This window comes from Ostrinia nubilalis, chromosome 3, assembly GCF_963855985.1.
Source record: "Ostrinia nubilalis chromosome 3, ilOstNubi1.1, whole genome shotgun sequence".
NCBI classification, from domain to species: Eukaryota; Metazoa; Arthropoda; class Insecta; order Lepidoptera; family Crambidae; genus Ostrinia; species Ostrinia nubilalis.
The window spans coordinates 6987499-7009285 of NC_087090.1; the positions used below are offsets into that span (position 1 = coordinate 6987499).

Below are 21787 nucleotides of genomic sequence, written 5' to 3' on the forward strand. Positions count from 1 at the left end.
CAAGCCAAATCTGTTTTCTTATGTTCGACAGCAAGCCCCAATCACTACTAAGATTTATAATTCGTGCATTATTCTTCAACAACGGGTACAACGTTTTTGATATCGTCAACAAGCTCATAAAGTTAGTATCAATCAGTTTTTTGGCATCTTCGTATGACGAAAAAGATTTATCAAAGTCGAGAATACCGGCATTGTTGACCAAAACATCTATTCCCGAATAACGAGTTGAAATGTGGGTAGCAAACGCTTGAACACTCTCTTCACTAGTAACATCTAAAATGTGGAAAACTGGATGAAGATCCAATTCTTCTAACTTCTTTACGGCTTCTTGACCCCTTTCTTCGTTTCTAGCTGTGAGGTACACAGTCCCATCGAACTTTTGACATAACCCTTTTACAATTTCCAAGCCAATTCCTTTATTGGCGCCAGTTACTACAGCTACTTTGGTTTCCATTTTGTACATAAAATTTGGATTTTTCGTAGAAAATACTACGCTGTAAAAATAAATATTTTAATTTTTTATCACCAAAAATCTAATGACATTCCCTCCTCCCGGTCATTTTTGACATTTTACTTTTTAATTCATGTATTACAGTGTGATAGTCAATGAAATACATGTTTATACAGCTTTTTGGTCGTACTAGATAGGTCGTATAACACAAAAACTAAATAATTTATCGTGTAGAACACCGATACATCATCATGGGTCGACAATGGGAAGTCATGCAATGTTTATGGTATTAGCAACCACCAATTTTATTATTAATTGACGTAATGACCTAAAGAACTGTCCCACCAAACTGATTGACAGGGGGCGCCACCATCGTTCAACTATACAGGGTGTTAGGTAAATGGGTATATGAGCCGACACTAGCCCATGTTAACATGGGCATATAAATGGTATGGTGAAGTCAGAAATTTGATATCATCCTTTTATTTTTTCAAGTTTTCATACAAAATAAATTTTATAAAATCAGAAATTTGATATCATTTTATTTTTTTAAGTTTTCATACAAAATAAATTTTATAAAATCCGATTTGTATGATAATTAAAATGAAGATATCAATTTTCTGACTTCACCATACCATTTATATGCCCATGTTAACATGGGCTAGTGTCGGCTCATATACCCATTTACCTAACACCCTGTATAGTTTCCAACATGGCAAAAATCGGAACCAGCGATCCTGTATTACCAACCAAAAATCTTAATTAACAGGCAATTAAGTTTTTAAAACCAGAATAGTGCCTTTTTAAAAAAGTTGTGCTTTATAATTATTGGGGAGTGGTGGCAAATACACAATTATGTCCAATAATAACTGGCCAATATACACATTGGTGAATTGGATCCAAGACTACGAGTATAACCGCAATTAATTTGGATTAGCTGTAACATTTGAAAATGTTATTTTTTTTATTTTACGATTCAATGGATCATAAGTTTTTGAACGTAAATACGCTCGGGGCGAAGGGCGCGGGGAGTGCGCGCCGCAGGCGCAGCGTCTCGGCCAGAGACAGACTGCCACACTCGAGCCTCGCTTGAAACTTAAACTTGAGCACCCGCGTACCGCTTGATGCGGCGCGCGTCTTAATAAATCGATCTCGTTGGCGTTTTTTCATAGTGCGAGTTTAATAAAACTTTAATAAAACCTCACAGTTAGTCAAACTTAAGTGTCTAGCCTACATTTCATCCCGTAACTGGGTAAGTTGTGCATCTCTTATTATTTGTTAAGATAGGGTATGTTCCTAAATAGTAATTAATGCTTTTTATAGTAGAAGTTAAGTGTTGTTGTAATCGCCCTTATAGCATAGATTTACGCTTATTAATATTTTAGCGAATTGTGTAGGTAAATTGGTTGGTATAAATTATGTTCCTTGAAGCGAAATTACTTAATTATTTTCTTATTAGCCATCAGTTAACTGTAACCGTTTCTGCTATCTACAACTGCCACTACATCCCAGTAAATTAAATGCCTAGACCTCTTCTAGTACTTGCTGGCCGTCTTCCCTAGCTTGGCTTATATTCTTCCGCCTGTTTGAAATCACCTAATCAAGATTCGTGGCAGTACAATCTCTTACCCCACACGAAGGCTAATATAAAACAATGTTTATGCAGGAATTACGGCCGGGCTCAGTTTGAGCTAGGACTTATTGTGGACCGTTCCGGAGGGGACAGAGAAGTGGACATCACGGCGTCCCACGGGGACCGCAGGTGGCCGCACAGGGGAGTCTGGCACAAGTGTTACGTGGAACCGATCTTTTTACAACCTACCCACCTGTACCTTAAAATCAAATATTTTTAAACTTAGATTAATAAATTTTGTAAACTTATTTTGCTCGTTTTATTAATTCTAAAAATTAATTTAAAACGTGACAAATGGCGCCCACTCTTATCGTGTAAAGGTTTAAAGATTGGTTCTACACTATAGCACTTTAGTCTTAGATTAATAAAACCTAGATGGATAGTCTTCATACAAACGCTTCGTCAAGAGTGAGGCAAAAATCTTATGTCATTAGTGTCAATTTTGTTGGGGAGTGTAGACAGTGAAGGCGATTTTCCCGAAAGTAGGGAAATTTTTAATACGTTTTTAATTATTTTATAATTAACACTAGAGTGCTCGCGCGGGTGACATATGTCACCCAGGGTGTAAAATTTGTAAATATTTTTTCAAGGTATCGAGCTACAGTGCTGCCTTCTCAGGTATTCCTCGAGCATGTATTGTCGCACATGATAGTAGTAATGCCATCTTGCTAGACGCATCAATGTGAGTGCAGAAAACATTTAAAGTGTTTGGGTGACGCATGTCCCCCGCGCGAGCACTCGAGGAATTGTTTGAGATCTTATCATCGCGGTTTAAAATCAAGTTTACTTTCATGTAAGTTCAAAGTTATACTTTTTAACCATTTTTTAAACTTTTACAATAATTATATTGATTTATAAGCATAAACTGATGCAATAAAGTAGTTGTTTTAGATTGTAAGTAATGTAGTAATAATACACCTAGGTCTATAAAATTAAAAACCAGGATTCTTCTGGGGTTGCGAGAACACCAACTAGCACAAAACTTGCCAGTAATGTGGCAAAGGACGTTGTGTTTTTGCACAAGAGCAAGAAATCGAAGCACTCGTAAGCAAATGTAACAAGTGGAATAGGCGTTTTTGTCCAGATCATCAAATCAAATCGTGCCCGAGTTGTGATCAAAATATCACAGAATAAGATCAATCTATTGATTAACTTTCTAATTAGGTGATATTTTTGCCAAAATAATGGGTCCAAGGACTATTTAAACGACTTTGGTCTCGTCGACTCTAAAATATTTGGAAAATATTGAAGTATTTATTTTGGTGTATAATATGAGTTCATGAAAGAATTACTCGCTTTTTTTAAATTATTTAGTAAGAAATATTGTTTATGTTTAATATTTTAAATTGTTTTACTTGTATTAATTAAGATTAGAAAAAATAAACCCATATCATAATGGGTGACATATGTGACCCGCGCGAGCACTCTAGGAGTATTTAGGGGCGCGAGCACTCTAGTGTTAACAAAAACAAAACGCATCATGTACTTACTTATTTATTGAATTCAAAGTACCTACCTAATAACAATAAGATAAATCGACTTGAAAGTCTCGATTTCATAAAAAAGGAAGTGTATTTGTACGGCGAACAATTGGGAAATAAATTTTCTTGTTACTGGTATCATTCCCGTATTTAATTTTTGAAAGCCAAATTCAAGCAAAATACGAGTCGAATTGTAGTACTTACTTATGAAATGTAACACTGGTCACTTTCTTTCGTTTTTCTGATGTATTTTAGACACCCTTTCACAGCACAAACCGTTTTAATTAATTAAAATTCGTCGGACGTGTTTACCAATTTTTCACTTTGACAGTTCATGTGACGTTTACGGGTGAGCCGTGCCGGCTCCCTAAAAACTGCCTCACCTTTCGTGCACTGACTATCTATCTAGGTTTTATTAATCTAAGACTTTAGTTAATTTTTCTGGTGATGGTTGTGTGCATGTTGTTACTGTAAAACGATGATAGTAATTATTTTTCAGGCTATGTGTTAATATAGATTTTATAAATAATTTAGTTTAGCAAGAGTTATTATTTTATATTGCGGTAATATTTTGTTTATATAAAAAAAATGCCAGTATTAACCGTTTATCACAGTTACTATAACTAATAGATAATTAAAAAAAAATTAAGCTACACCTACATAGCCTGAAGAATTTTTGTGTTTCTCCCTCTGATCAAATTATTATTTCTTAAGTATATATTTTTTTTAGATTACTGCATCGTTCTAGATCAAAGTTGATTGTTGTGACAGAACGGATTTAACTGCTTTGGCTTTCCTGTCTATTTAGTTGCAGTAGATTTTTTTATTTTAGTTGCAGTATATTTTTTTTTTAGTTTTCTTTGCACAACATACCCAGAATTTTTCTTTCTCAAAATGGCTTATCCTATTAAATTTCTTCACCTTCAAAAATCAGAATTGCAATATGAGGTTACAATTAGAGGAGAAGTACCGGCTGGCACTGTTATAGAATTGAGGCGACAAGTATGTAAATTAACACAATTATATCCGTCGAATGACATCGCCGATTCATGTCTGGAATTGAGCGATGACATTAAGGGCATAGCAGAATCATTAACTAAAGTTAAGGCCAATTTAGAAAATTTGTCTATAACATTAGATGAAAATTTAATTGATCGCACACGCTCGCTCTTAAATCATGTACATCACAGGTTCCGGCGCCTGGAACAGCCTGAGCCAACATCCGAACTATTTTCAAAACTAAAAATAATTAAAAATACTATTGAGGAATACAATTCTGTCTACTCAAAGATTATCGAACCAGAAGAATTTTGCGATGCTGAACATAACCCAGATAAAGATAAAACTTCTTCGGGTGTCGATAACTTGAACGTCACTGTCACGTTTTAAATTAATTTTTAGAATTAATAAAACGAGCAAAATAAGTTTACAAAATTTATTAATCTAAGTTTAAAAAATATTTGATTTTAAGGTACAGGTGGGTAGGTTGTAAAAAGATCGGTTCCACGTAACACTTGTGCCAGACTCCCCTGTGCGGCCACCTGCGGTCCCCGTGGGACGCCGTGATGTCCACTTCTCTGTCCCCTCCGGAACGGTCCACAATAAGTCCTAGCTCAAACTGAGCCCGGCCGTAATTCCTGCATAAACATTGTTTTATATTAGCCTTCGTGTGGGGTAAGAGATTGTACTGCCACGAATCTTGATTAGGTGATTTCAAACAGGCGGAAGAATATAAGCCAAGCTAGGGAAGACGGCCAGCAAGTACTAGAAGAGGTCTAGGCATTTAATTTACTGGGATGTAGTGGCAGTTGTAGATAGCAGAAACGGTTACAGTTAACTGATGGCTAATAAGAAAATAATTAAGTAATTTCGCTTCAAGGAACATAATTTATACCAACCAATTTACCTACACAATTCGCTAAAATATTAATAAGCGTAAATCTATGCTATAAGGGCGATTACAACAACACTTAACTTCTACTATAAAAAGCATTAACCCTTCTTTGCATGATTTTTGCTATTTTTTTAAAAATAAATCAGGGCGATGTAATTAATGCTCTAGATTAAAGGAAAAATATTTAAAAAAATCCTTATGTAAATAAAAATATGTATTATGTAAAAAACAATATGATGGAAATTTACATCATCATGCATTGTCACATATTTAGCTCAGTACTAAATGAAAAAAAATATTGTTTACTCAATCTTCTTTATTCTTTATGATAATTTAAAAAACAATTATTATTTTTATTTAAGCACAAATTGACGCCACATTTACTACACGAAATTGTGGAATAGCCTTTACATTTGGGAAATTTGCACCGGAGTGACCCACCTACTGTTGGCCAATGTTCAGCACCATCTTTTCTTATGTCTTTTGGAGGTGGTGGTGCTGGAGAACCTTTTCTTTTTTTTGATAGTAATTTCTCTTCTAGTAAACTGGTACTAGGACGACCTCTTTTAGCGTCTTTGGTGGGTCCTCTGTTGCATAGCACAAAAGCCAATTCATTTCTGAATTGGCCCATTGTAAGTAGACTCTTTTTGGGTTCACCTCTTTCTTGAGCATTTTTTTTATATATAATCCAAGAGTTTATAATAGCTAGATCAAATAAATGATAAAATATACGCAAGTACCACTTTTTAGACCTTATTGTTATATGATTTCTGCCCAAAAAGCTATCCATGAGATCTACTCCTCCCATATGTTTATTGTACTCTTGGACAATAAACGGGCAAGTAATATCAATTTTTCCTTTTATTGTCCTGTCATATCTATTGACTTTAGTTATCTTGTGCTAGGAAATTTGATTACTGACATGTACAATAATATACCAAAGAACTTATACAAATCACATTCTGTAACTGTTATAGATGAACTGGGATTACTCTGTATTATGTATAAATTTGTCTCCACTACTAATGTTTTGATAAAATCTTCAGTGATAAAATAGTTAAAACATTGATATGGAGTTTCCAGGTGTGATAGACCACCTGAAGCAGTAGAACTCCCCAAGAAAGTAATTTTATCTTCGTCATACACCAGATTCCTTTTTTTCCAAATCAAGCTTCTTTTGTCAAATAGAAAACTGGATGAAGACTGCAAATTGGATGAAGTTGATGGGTGAGAGGGTTCTTGATCTTCTGTTTCTACAAGAGGAGGATCAATGTCACAAGTTTCATCCACATCATCCCCATCATCATCATCATCGTCGTTCTCCTCCTGCAACACTCTTATAACTTCAACAGAATCGCGGTTTTCATCATCGGAATCTTGGTCATCGAGGTCATCTTCTGAGAGCTAACCGCCTTGTAACTTATTAAGATAATCTTCAAAATCTCTTTCATTCAAGTTTCCCTAAAAAACAACATAAAATAAACATTTACAAAAAAATGTTTGCCATACATTACAAGTGAAATTACTGCATAGAGATGTAAATTTCCATCACATAGTTTTGAGAAATTTATTCACAGTGTTTTGATATAAATTGTACATAAAACAACAAAAACATGAAAACAAACCTTATTTCCACTCATTTTCACTTTTACTGTATTTTATATATCCGTTTATTTCCATAAAACAAACTAAAATCTCGCTCCTTTTTTCCAGTCACAACAAACAGCGGAATGACAAGTTCTAGGCCTGGTAATTGACAGTGACGTTTGTTTTTTTTTCACAACTGCGTTTTGTTGTACGCAATAGTCGCTTAAAATGTTGCCAGCAACAACAAATTTACAGTACAAGGGTTTTGAGTACCTTTTTTTGTTGACTAAATATTATGATGGAAATTTCCGTCACCATGCAAAGAAGGGTTAATTACTATTTAGGAACATACCCTATCTTAACAAATAATAAGAGATGCACAACTTACCCAGTTACGGGATGAAATGTAGGCTAGACACTTAAGTTTGACTAACTGTGAGGTTTTATTAAAGTTTTATTAAACTCGCACTATGAAAAAACGCCAACGAGATCGATTTATTAAGACGCGCGCCGCATCAAGCGGTACGCGGGTGCTCAAGTTTAAGTTTCAAGCGAGGCTCGAGTGTGGCAGTCAGTGGGTAGACACTTCTCATTCAAAAACTAGTCTCTATATGTAGCAATTGATATACAACCTTATCCCTTAAGCAATAAAGTGCATTTTGGATTGATTTCACTACAGCAGGGGAACCCGCGGATCAATACCACCATACTAAAAATAATTGTTAGTGTCCTTATGTTGGTAGTATTGTTAGTTTGACAAATGAAAAAAAATGTCTGTCAATTGAGTTTGAGTTTTTAACCGGCGAATTGATTCGTGTGAAGTTATTTTCTCAGATTTGGTGCAATATTACTGTAAATAAACTTTTCTGTCGTTTACGTTGAGTTGATTAAGTTCCTCCGTATCGGGCGTGATAAAGTTTGCTGTTCAGTGTTATGTTTTTTGTGAGATAGAGACTCTTTTAAATAAGCTGTGTTTCAACTTCTACAGAAGTTTAAACTCTTATTTACTTTTCTGTTTAATGGGTATGTTATCTACTTACTTGAAATATTACATCTATTACAAATCTATTTTTCATTAAAAACAACCCTATGTGATGAAAATGTAAATGTACTTTCAAAACTGGTAAATGCATGAACCAGGGCATTGACACTGGTTGGAGAGAAATTATAGGCTTTGTTTAATTAATACCTATTTCATTTTAGGCTTCTACTGATAATGGAGAGTAGAAACAACAAGAAGTGCGTTATTTGTAATAAGAGGCGAAGTCGTGGTGGATCACCCTTACTTTTGAGTAGGTTTCCTCTGGATTCTGACCGGTGAGTTTCTAATAACACTCATTTATTACAAGATAATTTTACTGATTGTGTAAACTTAAAGGCTGGGATTAATATTTTTAATCATACAGTAAATAACCATAACCAATTTTTAATTTCAGTATTTTGTTTCGTACTCTGCAAATGAATTGCATAACAATACTAAAAGAAATTAGTTGATGAATAAATTTCAGTTTGTTATTCTTTTTCTTTTCTAATAGGTATTTCTTATTTCAGTTGTCGAATGTGGGTTAAAAATGCTGGCTTAGAAGACTTAGCATATGTACCTATTGAAAAGTTACACCAACTGAAGTTTGTTTGTGGTGGGCACTTCACTCCTGAATCCTTCAATGCCAAAGGAACTCGGCTGAAGAACTCAGCTATTCCAACACTGGAATTGAGCAATCCCATCTTGCCAGATGAAGTTTTGACAGAGTTTCCTCTTCATGTAAAAGACTCCAATAAAGAAAACCTCAAGACAGGTATGATGATGACTTCAATTATTTTTTTTAAATTTAATTTACTATCTATCAATTTTTCTGAATTATTTAGATGTCTTAATTAATTTTCTTTGGTTTCCAAAACAAACCAACCGAATGCAATTTAACAAGGTTCTTTCTTTGTAACCACAAACATGTGTTGTATGCTTATCAATAAATAATATATAATTTCAATTATTAATTATATCTATACTTTGTTACAGTTCTTTATGATCATTCATATTGCATTCCAAAGAAGTCAAATCCAGTTGAACGAGGTATGTTTATCTAAAATTATACTAATAATATAAAAAGGAAATATTTAATTGTTTGTTTGTATTTGATCGGCTCCGTAACTCGAGCCAAGATAGCTTAAAGTGCGGGTTAGAACCCCACAGCTTGAATATTGTAGTAAACCCACTCGTAACACAATTTAGCTTAGAATGTGTGTTGAGTTAGAGGGACTTTAGTAATTTGTGTAATACAAATTCTTCAAAAAAAGTACCGGACCAATTTGAAAAATTTTAGGCAATCTACATTAATTAGCCAGGTCAGCTAGTTTAATAATATTTATAAGCTAGTAATTTTTAATGTGAGCAAGACATGTACTAGACTGATTGTACCCTAAAGTTGGGTAAGAACATGACATTTTATTACCCAATTCACATTTCATTATCTGCTTTCAGTTCCCCTTACAACTACAACCAAACAACTAAATTCAACATGTTTGGGAGCTGTGGATATACCAGATTCTGGTATTTCTGCGAAAACAACTTTTGAACCTCTTCCTTCTACTTCCAATGCACCAGAACATATGACCTATAAACCCATTACTCATGGTAAGTGTACAAACTAATTATTTACCTTCTAAAATATGCCTTCCCTCAAACTAAAGAATGCCACCCTGGATGCGTTCTGCAGTCTGCAGTCAGGTCAAAATGAACTTATATGTACAACATTCTAGGTTTCTGTACATTTTATATTAATGCGATTTGACCGTGCGGATACGAACAAAGAACGCAAAGCACACGTGACTGATTGCCTTATCACGACCACTTACAGATTGTCTTGACATACCCGCAGACCGCATCCAGAATGCAGAACATTAAAACCTCTAAATGCCTTTAATTTAATATTATGTCATTGTTATTGAAGGTGGGCCCACGCTTCATATTTTATGAGAAGAGCTATCATTATCCTGTCTTTGCATTTTTTTAAAACTTGATAATGATTGATTGATTTGGAAATAATATGTTTCATAAAACAACAAAATAAATTTTAAACTAATTTGCATATTTATAATATTTCAGATGATAAAAACATTTGCCATCAAGATGCACAGGCAGAAATATTAGTCCACAGTTATAAAAGACCTAAGAAAAACATTGAAATGAAAGGTAAGATAAAACATACCTAATTTAAAAAACTAAGTAAAATTGCTGATTAATAAACCAATATTCAATTCAATTTGCTTTAATGTTGTTTTTTTTTACTAATGGAAATGTTTTTATTACAGACACTTCATCAACATTTACAATTAAAGAGAAGAGGCTTTGGCGACAGTTACAAAATGCAAAAAAAAACAATAAGGAATATAGCGAAGGTAGTTGCAGAAGAACACAACAGAAATTTTTTAAATATTAAAAAACTGAATAGTACCATTGTAAATCCAACATTCAAAACTAAGATGAGGGTGAAGTATGCTGCGCATGCTCTGAGTAATACCGTGGCAGCTATTTTAAAAATGATGGCATGGAAAGAAGTTTCTGATTGCAATGATACAGCATTTGTGATTGAACAGTTAGATAAACTATTTGATTGTACAAATGGTCCATCATCTTTAAATGACGTAAAGAAAGGGATCCGGGAAAATGTTTCCACATCAAGTAATCACATTGAGTCTTGGACCTTTTATACTGATAAGTTAAAAACCATAAAATTTATAACAGCAGAAAACACGATACTAAAAAATGTTAAATGCGTAAAGGGATATCAAATATCTATCAAATCCTTAAACGATATTTGGGAAAAGTTAAAGAATGAAGGGTTTAAATATATGAACCTTAGACAGTTTAACCAAGACTCTCTGGAAAACTTATTTGGAATCATTAGGCAACACAGTGTAACCAATAGAAATCCCACTATCACGCACTTTACTGCAGCGCTTAAAACAAGCATGGTTACTGGGCTGAAAGTGCCTCATAGCAGAAGTGCTAATTGTGAAGCAGACAACAATAAACATATTATGCTGGAATATAAAGACATTTTAAAATTAATTTAAAAACAACAGAAATAAAAATTAATGTTCAAGATTCCACAGACACTGAATTTTATCCTGTGTTGTCTATCCCGGACCCTGAAAACTTAGAACAGCCCATTGAAAATTTGTGTAGCCTTGAAAACCAACCAGTAGTATATGTAAGCGGGTATTTAGCTGCCAAACTATTACAGAACAGTTCTTGTTTAATTTGTGAAGAGTGTTTGAGCGTGAAAACTCCTGTTGACAATGATTTGTATGCATATATATCTCTTCGCGAATGGTGGCATGATAAAAAAAGTCTCGTTTATCCAACAATTCAATTATGTACCACCGTAAATGAAGCTAAACAATTTTATCATGACCATATTGCCGACCAGATATATATGGAAAATGTTGGAAAATTCATTTTCTTAATGTTGAGTACAAATTGTAATTTTAGTTGGTTTAAATGTCAACAACATAATAAATAAATTTATGATAAGATGTTTAAAATATTAAGTTACCTTTTTCTAAGAAAAAGTTGTAAAATCATTAATGACAGCCTCATAAAAAGTGAAAACAATTTTGCTGACAAAAGTAAAAAAGCACAGCAACAAAGCATTGAAAAGTAATCTTAGGGCTGAGGTTCGATCAGCTGATAAGAAAATTAAAGATGTTTATAAATAAAAATCCTATTTTTTCTTAGAAAAAGTTGTGAAAATAAAAGTTTACAAAATTATCATTTCTGTACTTTGTTATAATTTTCAATAATTCCTCATGCCTACAACTGCTATGTCATGTTCAATACTTATTGTAATATACCTATTTTATTTCGAAATAAATAATTTACGTTACAAAACTTCGTTTTACTTACACATAGTATAAAATAAAAATAGTAATCATTAAAATATTGAAGGTTCCTATACTAGATATCGATATGCAATTACAACCCTAGCAAAGTATCGATAATCGATAAGTTATTACGAACGTCACTAATACTGTCAGAAAATAAGGCATTATGTTGGTAGCTCCGCCTGTAGTTTGTGCGGTTGGTAAAGATTTGCGGGTCGTTCTCTAAAATGCATATGTGTGCGTGAGCTCAAAAAATATCTATGGAGTGCCGTCTCTTACTCTTTTATGCTCTTTGGTGGCAGTCTGTCTCTGGCCGAGACGCTGCGCCTGCGGCGCGCACTCCCCGCGCCCTTCGCCCCGAGCGTATTTACGTTCAAAAACTTATGATCCATTGAATCGTAAAATAAAAAAAATAACATTTTCAAATGTTACAAGCATACAAACAATAGTGTTAAAAAAAAATGGGTGGTAATATTGTTTACCTTATCTACTTTTAAAAAATAGTACTTACTACAGGCGACTTGTATAATGAACATCCTTGTAGGAAAGTGATTTAGTACAGGTCAATGCAAACTTACTTACTAGGCAGGAGGCATATTTTACATTATAGGTAGTGCCTAGGCAAAAGTTAACCATTTATTATGAGATATTTTGATTTAATTTTGTATGGGAAAATGTTAAGAAAAAGCCTATACTTAATTACTAAATTAACATTGAACAACTCTCGACTCATTTAGATGTAGTGTGCTACAGAGAAATAAAAATATTGTCCTTTAATATTCTCTTCCTTAAAAGGATGTTCACTAATTACAAGTCACCTGTATAATAAGTAAAGTGACGAACACACAATAGAAAGTATGATATCAAAAGAAAAACTTCAGTGGTTGCAATTAATCATATAAGATTATTTTTATTGATATTTTTAATATCAAACTTGTTTAATTAAATCTAAATTAACGTGAAGTTGAGAGTATATCGTGGCGTTGCACTGAATTAATGATTAAAAGAAAATTCAACCAGGAAAATTAATAATTTTGGGTCATCATTATTTTGTGCAATATGAGCTAAGTACTATTTCTGATCAAAAGTTCTTAAAATGCAAATCATGATGCTTAATTAAACTCTAACAAAGTTCTTAAATGTTAATCACAAATTAAATAAAGTGGAATAAATATAAATGTAATGTATACTTCCACATGGCAACATCCATCAAAAGTGTATAAGTACCTACATCATTCTGATTGCACTTGACTGCTACTTAAAATGATCTACAACGCAAACATGTCTTATTTATACGCAATATTGGCGGACAGCTTTCCATGAATTGTTCGATAGATTTACAACCAAAATGATTTTGCAGAACATTTATAGGCTCAAATTACATTTAAAATCTAATCAATTTTGACTGCAGCATAAATTTTCCTTATAAAAGTATAAGCAGCGAAAAATCCGATGGTACCAGTCAAAAGCCAGAATGTCAGCACCATGAGTCCTGGAAATAAAATAAAATTAAGGTCAACGTCATTTATTGGAACGTAACGGAATTTCTAAAAAACAATGAATGCAAGAAAATTGTTTAAGTCAAGTTCCTATTCCTACTACAATAAAAATCAGTTGCTCAATGTTACTTTCGCCTTATTTAAGGGCATATTTGCAGAGATTTTGTTCAACTCTAAAGTATGTAAACTATAGTGATGCTTAACTTAGTTGAAGGAATATGTACAAAATACACACCTGTATATCCAATATAAAGCAATGTTGGAATGAATTCTGTTATTTCCAGCTTGGTGAAAAAATAAAATACTGAATATATCAAGATATACACAGCTGATCCTCCAGAAACAATAAAACTTTTCCACCACCAATGATAGTCCTGTAATAAAAATTATATTTTAATTACCAGTATTAACTAGAGATGAAACGGATAGTTGTTTGGCCGGATACCGGCTATCCGGCCTAGGAGCTGGCCGGATATCCGGTATCGGATATCCGGCGGCCGGATAGTTGGCCCATTATCTCGTTGCATGTCGTAACGAGTTTAGCGCCGCACAGGTACTTTGAACGCGATCAGTGGGTCTATTAGTAGACTAGACTAGTCACACTTTTCGAAAATCGAATCCGTCCGAATAGAATGTCAGATTTTGCCACTTGTCTAGGGGGCAGATCAATTTAGACGATTTCGGTTGCCATCGTGTGTGATTGAATAGCGAAAATTAAATTAGTTTACTTGCTGCGTAATCTGACTGAACTGCATCATGTCATCTGATCATCAGTGAAAAAAAGATCGACTATTTTATTTGGCAATATTTCGACATTAACAGATATTTACTATTTATGTATTTGTCATTAGAGCTCAGAAAAAGACATTAGCTTTTTGAGAGGCCTTAATATGGCTTTTTTGTAACTTTTTGGACTTTAAATAAAAGCCAACATTATTATAAGCCATTTTATTGATATTTACCTCAAAGGCCTACCGGATATCCGTTTCATCTCTAGTATTAACACAGTTTAAAAATTAGGTAAACTCTTAAAAAAAATGGATAATTTCACATTTATTCATTAAGTTTCAGGGTATATGTAATATTTGAAATATTTTTAGCTTACCTCTCCACAAAGTTGGAAATATACCATTACAATTGATATTTGCGACACAGAAACCACCAAAATACAAAACACCAGGAACAGGAAACCAAAGAGGTAGTAAAATTGGTTTTCCCATAATGCATTAAATATGAAGAACAGTTCAATAAATACTGCCCCAAATGGAAGAATGCCAGCCATCAGAATGCTGAAAAAGAAAAACAATTATTGTATTAAATACCTGCTCAAAGATTGTGAAATTCTGTAAATTTAAATTGAGTGAGGTATTCCTTTAAAGAGAAATGTATCAAAATAAAGATATTTTCTCGAGATAATAGTGGGCGTGGCTAAGCTATTTATAACAAACAACTTCTATCAAAAACAATTTTTATAAGTTTCATTTACTTACCATATGAAAACATTCATGTACCACACTTGTTCTGGTACTTTCCTTGGAATGAAGTTAGTTCTCACAGGATGTTGGAATGGTTGTTTTCTTATCCCAAAGTAATATCCCAAATAGACCAATGGTAGTGAGATACAAAACCATAGGCACAATAAAGCCATCATGGTTGAAAAGGGTACTGCCCCGCTAGAATGCTTTCCCATGATAAAGAAATTTAAAAAGAAGCATGTGCCAAACACAATAGCAGGATAGATTGTGGCAGTCAAGAATGCAGCTTGCTTCCATTGTTTTCCTTTCATTGTACTGTAAAGACGAGCAGAGTAGTAGCCAGCTATAAGACCCATGAACACATAGAGTAGTATAGCTGAAGTCATCAATGCACCTCTGCTTGCTGGAGATAACATGCCCAGCATAGCAATGACTAAAACAAAAAAGGATGATGAGGAATACATGGACATTAATTTAACCATTCATTAAATTAAATCAACCACCTAAATTATTATTACATTTAAAAAAACTTACAGATGGTAATTAATGCCATAAGGAAGACTTGTATACCACTCCCAATAACAGCAGCAAAAAGCATTCGCTTAGGTGGCGGTCGAAACACATCTCCATGAACCAATTTCCATCCAGTTTCCTCCATCATGTCATCTATACTTTCATCTGAATTATATCGTGCTATGTCTCGCCTCAGAGTTCTTACCATGATCATAGTCAATATACCTACAAAAAGTCAGTTTCATTACATTTATCTTGATTAAATTTCCATCATAAAGCAACAAACTTAGTATTAAAAATAAAGTAGAATCAAAAATGTCACCAATACAAATTATGGTACATACCTGACAAGAAAAATAGCACAACAATAGAATTTATAATAGAAAACCAATGTATTTGAACGTCTTTCATTCCAAGGTATATATCCCATCTAGATGCCCAACTTATATCTGACTCTCCCCACTCAACAGAATATGTGAAATACAGTTTAGTGCCAGTATCTTCATTAACAAGCTGAGGTTTTGGATCAGAGGGTAACTGACATCCAAAATCATCTAAGAAAGTTAACTCATCTTTGTCTACAGAAAAGGTCTCAACTTCAAATCCTACCACTCTGTAAGAGTCACTGAAAAAATAATCAGTTAGTTAAAATAAATAAATATAAATTTAAAATAACAGAAAAGCAAACAGATACTTTTTTCAATATTTTACATACTGGCTGTGCCTATGGAATTTCAACAATAGTTTCAAATGATTGTTGATGTAGGCTTTTCCTTTAGACATAAAACCAAGTCGGTAGCCTTGTTCAATGGTTCTCTCAGATGTATCAATGTTTATGACCTTTGTAGCCACTGGTAAATTATCTACCAACCTGCAAATTAGAGAATTAGTGTAAGTTAGGGCTGGGTATTAATGTAGTTCAAGGAAACACTTTATATAATTAATTGTGTTTTAGTGAACTTACAGGTGCACAAAATATTCATGTTCAATCCGACTTGCTACTTTTTCTGATTCTTCAACATTCCAATTGATAGGATTATTTTTATGGTGACACAATAACCTGCATTTAATGTTTTCAGCCATGTGGACCTCATACGGAGTGTTTACTATACGATCTCCACGTAACACTTCGCCCAAATTTTCGGATTTATAAACAAATGTTCCATTTTTTGGTAAACATAAAGGTAAGGAGTAATATTCATATGGCAATTGCGTGTGGATACTAGTCATTTTAACAGCTTTCACTTCAATTCTTTGGCCTTTTTTAAACTCTACCGGGGCTACCCCGGGGACATAGAATCCATCGCTAGCTAGAAATAAGCTGGTAATGGTGATGCACTGCAAGGGGATCTAAAAACAAAATAAAATATAATCAACATGAAAACATTACCACTACACGCAGAAATATAAAACCATGATAATAATTACTTACTGATAACATGTTTAGTTTCAACTTTCAATCAAAAAATATAATTTAAAAGTATTGACCATTTTCTTTTATCGACTGCTTGTTTAGTTAGAAATGTCAAACTAACAGATGACAGATTTGACAACTGCAAGAACAGCCAGAGATATAATTACTTATAAATGGAGTTATTAATGGAGCGTAGTTAGGTACCTAGACAAATAGATTGTCCGTAATCGTGTTAACCTTTTGTCTGCTACAGAGCCCCGATTACGGTAACTTTTAACGTCTACAATCCAGACACGCTTCTCGATTCTGCGATACGATTGGTCGTTCAACAGCGTACGTCAGCTGTTTTGACCAATCGTATCGCAGAATCAGAAACGCGTCTGGATTGGAAACGTTAAAAATTACCGTAATCGGGGCTCAGGTTAGTCCAGTAGGGGCTACCACGCCTACCACCATGAAGCTAAAGATTTACCTTCATGGCTACCACAAGCGGCAAAACGTGATTTTAAAAGTAGCTTTTTGACAGATTTTACGTACGATTGCGATACGGATTTTTCAAAAAGCTGATTCCCGATTACGGTAACTTTTAACGTTTCCAATCCAGACACGCTTCTCGATTCTGCGATACGATTGGTCGTTCAACAGCGTACGTCAGCTGTTTTGACCAAGGCAATCGTATCGCAGAATCGATGAAGCGTGTCTGGATTGTAGACGTTAAAAGTTACCGTAATCGGGGCTCTGATTTTCGTTCATCGTCCAATCGTGTAGCAGCTGAAAATTTTTACAATCGGGACCCAGGAGAAAAAAATAAATGTATCCAACCTAGCCAATGCCCGATTGCGCTAATTTTTAACGTCTTCAACACATTGGCGCTTCTTCACCAGTTACGCTCCGTTTTTCATTCCAGCTGAGGTGCAAATTCGGTATCGCGTTCGCGGTAAGGTTCACGCGCAAACAAAGTCGAAACAACGGATTTTCCAATAAAAGTCCGAACACTTTATTTTTTCACTAAAAACAGCAAAATTAAATGTTCGTGAGGGCATTTGACTTGACTTTGAGAAAAAGCAGTTTTCTTTCAGCTCTTACACAAAGAATTAGTTGCATTTGGTTTCGTTTGAACTAGCTGTTAAAGCGACACCGCGATACGAATTTGTGATTTTCGTCGTCTAGTCGCGTTGTAGTTGAAAATATTTAGCGCAATCGGAGCCCAAGTGGGAATAATTATGTTTCCCCGTATTTGATTATGGGTTAAGCTGTTTGTGCTAATGTTGTCCCAAAGTGAAGATATAAAACTTATATTATCTTTGGCATTTCCTTCTTCTCTCCCCCTCCCCCTGCACCGCTTTAACAATCCAAAAAAATGACAAATACTGTGTGATGTCGATCGCGTCTTTATTTTTTTGTTTAATTTAGTAAATTAACATAAATCCATCAGTAGATCAAATCGGCTGAGAAAATATTATATTTTCATTTGGAATAGGATCAGATGACAGTGTACTGTATTGTAATTTAGACGAATTTAGATTTGTGATTTAAGGTTAAGTCATATCAACATGGTTCAGGTAATTATTTATCAATACACCACGAAATTTGCTAACTTGCTCATAACAGTCTTTAAAACACTGTACAACTATATATTTATTACGATACTTTATACGTAATTACGTCTTATTTCAGGCAGCAGAAGAAATGGAACAACCTGACCTGCCTCAGGCAGTTAGACTTCTCAAGGAAATGAACATGAATATTCAACAAGTGACACAACTTGTAGATAATATGTTGGTCCGAGTCAAAACTGGCGAAGTCACAACAGACAAAGGATTGAGCTTTCTGGAGATGAAATATCAAATGCTTCTTAGTTATCTTATAAACTTGACTTACATTGTATTACGGAAATGTTCTGGAGAAAAAATTGAGTCAGATCCTTCAATTGACAGATTAGTAGAGTTGAGGACTGTACTTGAAAAGATTCGACCTATTGACTCCAAACTTAAGTATCAAATTGACAAACTTGTTAAAACTGCTGTTGTTGGGGCTACGTCTGATGAAGATCCACAGTCATATCATGCGAACCCATCTAATTTAGTTAGTAAGATTGAAGACTCAGATGCTGAAGCCAGTGACAGTTCAGATGATGGGGACAATAAGAAAGACAAAGCAAACAAATCTAATATCTATGTACCTCCAAAATTGGCAGCTGTGCATTATGATGATAGCATATCAAAACATGAGAGTGAAATGAAAAACAAAGAAAAGTCAAAAAAACAATTCTTGAATTCTAGTGTTATGAGAGAGCTCCGAGATGAGTATTCAGAAGCACCAATGGAGGTAAGTTCAGGAAACCAAATCAAGCAATCAATATCTAAGCAGGAACAAGAAAAAACAGAGTATGAAGAAAATTATCTTACACGTTTACCTGTCACGAAAGCTGAGAAGAATCGCAGACGTAAACTGACAACTGTAGGTATGCTAGCAGATGAAATCACAGGCCGATCAGCAGCTACTCGTAAGCATAAAATCAAGTCAAAAAAGGGTAAAGGTTTCAAACGAAGGCGCACACATTAATATGTATCTCAATTTTCACCTCTATAATATTTGATTTATGCTAGTTATCCTGTTATTGTCAGTAATAATAATATTTAATGCAACATAATATAGTTATTTAATTTAATCCTTTTACTGAAAAATATTTTATAAGAATGTAGTTTGCTTTAGTTTTTGTTTTATGCATATTTTTATCTTATAAAACCTACAGCAAAGGATATTACTGACAGTAAAGATTTTAATAAGGCCAACATAAAACTGAAAAATCTTTAACGTGATAATTTACTATTTTTTTATTTATGTTGCCTGTTTTGATTTTTTTTGAGAAACAATTACTCAAAACCTAAGACTAGGCGCAGACCACCGATTTTTATAGTTGGCCGATAGTTGGGCTCGATTTTAACTTGTATGAAGAATCGGCCAAATCAAATCGGTGTAATGTGCGCACAACTTCCATACTGATCAACTGCCCGACTAAACTATCGGCCGACGAAAAATCGATGGTCTGCGCCTAGGCTAATAACTAACTTCAAGTCAGCCAGATTGGTTGATCTATTCATTAATTGTGCAAAAGAGACTGGGTAGAGCAGTAACAGATATAATTTTTTTGGAGTATGGAATTATTCAATTATTCCAGCAGTAAATAGAAAGCGAATTACTTCACTCGGTCATTTTTTGATTAAATCTAACTATAAAAAACATAATTTACACACAACATTTTTTTTTCTCATTGTAGTAATTTAGTTATTAGTAATTAGTAATATATTTTATAAATAACATGCATGCTACTTTTTAATTAGTAATGGGCCCACAGCATAGCTCTACCTACAATTTCTAAATACTGCTAGGAATATTAAGAATAATTATTGTTGTTTTATGTACATTATTTTGAATAGCAGAACACCCAGGGTGAACCAGGGGTACAAGAAGTTAACCGTGGAACACCTAGGTGAACCAGGGGTACAATAAATTAACCATGGAACACCTAGGTGTACCACTTTGGTGTTCCACGGGTCAGAAGGGTATATTTTTAGTCCAGACGGCTAAACTTTTTAATTTTTCACAATTATTAAATAAATAAACATATCTATAGTTATCATGTGCGACAGTGCGTTCTACAGTTTAAAAAAACCAAATAAAGCTCAACTCTTACGCTCGTGTAGGCTCAGCTTTAACTATTCTTAATAAAAAAAGTAAAGATTTGCTTGCTGAACACCTTTCGGGCTTTCCTTTTCGTTGTTGTTTAGTAGAATAATAACTATGAGTTAACAATATAGCAAATGAAACAAGTTAACTAAGGATTATTCATTTAATTTTGTATTTAATAGAGTAAGAATTTACAAATAATTTTATAAAATATACCTACATACGTATTTATTTTAATACTGTCAAACAACGATTTTTTCCGGCTCTGGCATAAATCAATTAGAAACTAGGTGTAATTCACTTCAGAAAATCAAGTTTCTAATGGAATCCTGTGTTCCTATATTTTTTATTTCTTAATTGTTTTGTGGTTATTATATTGAAGATATGATGAGTTTTGTTTGAATTCGTATGTTTTGTTTAATTATTATTTTTGTCTTTATTATTTTAACCCATTAACGCCCAAATGAAAACTACGGTCAATTTCCCATAGCCAATGTTTATTTTCTTTATAAAAATACTTCAGAAATAATACTAAACACAAAGAAAACCAAAATCAAAATCAGAAGTTAGGTTTTCAGGGGTGTACTAAGTTTAGTACAATGGGCGCTTATGAGTCATATTGAGCAAAGCCTTCTTCATCCTGGCACAGTGTTTTCAGGCACTTGCCATAAGCTGTTTTGACTCTATTGAAACACACAGTAATTTTAAGCTATCAAATCAGCTTGTTTGCTGGTTTATTTTGATTATAACCATTATTGTATTATTTCTTCTCCATCAACTAGAGCAAGACTACCTACTTTTATTTATCTTTTATAGGTCAAATATGTGCGTACTATATATTTGCGGAATGCTAGCTGATCTAAGCGACTATATGGGTTTACTATGCAGTGCAGTCTGCATGCATTTGAAATTGTCATGTCCACCAAATAAGCGAACAAGACCCATCCACCGCTTTTTTCCTTTTTCCTCAATTTGGTAAAGTTCTATAGACTAGTCATCTAATCTAACCCACTGATCTTCTTATTATACTAGAGCTGGACACCCTGTGGTGCCTAACTCTACTTTTTTTTTTTATCAAGAGACCCCATATAGAGACCTTTCCCAATGGTTCTAAAGCGTCAACATTTGTTTCAATGGTACCCACATTATTATCTTTCAATCAATGTTAATAAAATTACGTTTGCCTTGTCGAATCTGTCTCTAGGCTTTTTGTGAACATTTTTATAAGTAATCAAAGGATACCTTTTGGTTCTGTTTTCACGTGTG

At 33.9% G+C, this 21787-nt stretch overlaps 3 protein-coding genes and 2 long non-coding RNA genes across 5 annotated transcripts; 3 read left to right on the forward strand and 2 right to left on the reverse strand.

Moving 5' to 3' along the window:
- The first annotated feature begins 1423 nt into the window (after positions 1 to 1423).
- Positions 1424 to 2332, forward strand: LOC135088283 (uncharacterized). The gene is made up of 2 exons (XR_010260992.1): positions 1424 to 1703; positions 2118 to 2332. It is a non-coding gene; the product is annotated as an uncharacterized LOC135088283 (long non-coding RNA).
- A 3425-nt stretch (positions 2333 to 5757) lies between these two features.
- LOC135088284 (uncharacterized) lies at positions 5758 to 7349 on the reverse strand. The gene is made up of 2 exons (XR_010260993.1): positions 7085 to 7349; positions 5758 to 6920 (listed from the first exon to the last, which is right to left on the reverse strand). It is a non-coding gene; the product is annotated as an uncharacterized LOC135088284 (long non-coding RNA).
- A 269-nt stretch (positions 7350 to 7618) lies between these two features.
- LOC135088285 (THAP domain-containing protein 5-like) lies at positions 7619 to 11084 on the forward strand. The gene is made up of 6 exons (XM_063983156.1): positions 7619 to 8363; positions 8598 to 8842; positions 9064 to 9117; positions 9526 to 9678; positions 10150 to 10236; positions 10356 to 11084. Exons 1-6 carry the CDS (start codon positions 8263 to 8265, stop codon positions 10481 to 10483), a joined length of 768 nt encoding a protein of 255 aa, XP_063839226.1. The 5' UTR covers positions 7619 to 8262; the 3' UTR covers positions 10484 to 11084.
- Positions 11085 to 12811: 1727 nt separating this feature from the next.
- LOC135087773 (transmembrane 9 superfamily member 4) lies at positions 12812 to 16960 on the reverse strand. The gene is made up of 9 exons (XM_063982561.1): positions 16850 to 16960; positions 16382 to 16767; positions 16133 to 16288; positions 15762 to 16042; positions 15439 to 15642; positions 14920 to 15337; positions 14535 to 14718; positions 13665 to 13803; positions 12812 to 13422 (listed from the first exon to the last, which is right to left on the reverse strand). Exons 1-9 carry the CDS (start codon positions 16856 to 16858, stop codon positions 13322 to 13324), a joined length of 1878 nt encoding a protein of 625 aa, XP_063838631.1. The 5' UTR covers positions 16859 to 16960; the 3' UTR covers positions 12812 to 13321.
- Positions 16961 to 18167: 1207 nt separating this feature from the next.
- Positions 18168 to 19484, forward strand: LOC135087774 (neuroguidin). The gene is made up of 2 exons (XM_063982562.1): positions 18168 to 18393; positions 18509 to 19484. Exons 1-2 carry the CDS (start codon positions 18385 to 18387, stop codon positions 19394 to 19396), a joined length of 897 nt encoding a protein of 298 aa, XP_063838632.1. The 5' UTR covers positions 18168 to 18384; the 3' UTR covers positions 19397 to 19484.
- The last annotated feature ends 2303 nt before the right edge of the window (positions 19485 to 21787 follow it).

Excerpts from the sequence above, each read along its gene's own strand:
- LOC135088285 (XM_063983156.1), top strand. The coding sequence starts at position 8,263 with ATGGAGAGTAGAAACAACAAGAAGTGCGTTATTTGTAATAAGAGGCGA. Across the intron at positions 8,364-8,597 it reads TTTCCTCTGGATTCTGACCG|TTGTCGAATGTGGGTTAAAA; the intron begins GTGAGTTTCTAA and ends TTCTTATTTCAG. Across the intron at positions 9,118-9,525 it reads GTCAAATCCAGTTGAACGAG|TTCCCCTTACAACTACAACC; the intron begins GTATGTTTATCT and ends ATCTGCTTTCAG.
- LOC135087773 (XM_063982561.1), bottom strand. Across the intron at positions 16,043-16,132 it reads AAATTCCATAGGCACAGCCA|TGACTCTTACAGAGTGGTAG; the intron begins GTATGTAAAATA and ends TTATTTTTTCAG. Across the intron at positions 13,423-13,664 it reads GCTTTATATTGGATATACAG|GACTCATGGTGCTGACATTC; the intron begins GTGTGTATTTTG and ends TTTTATTTCCAG.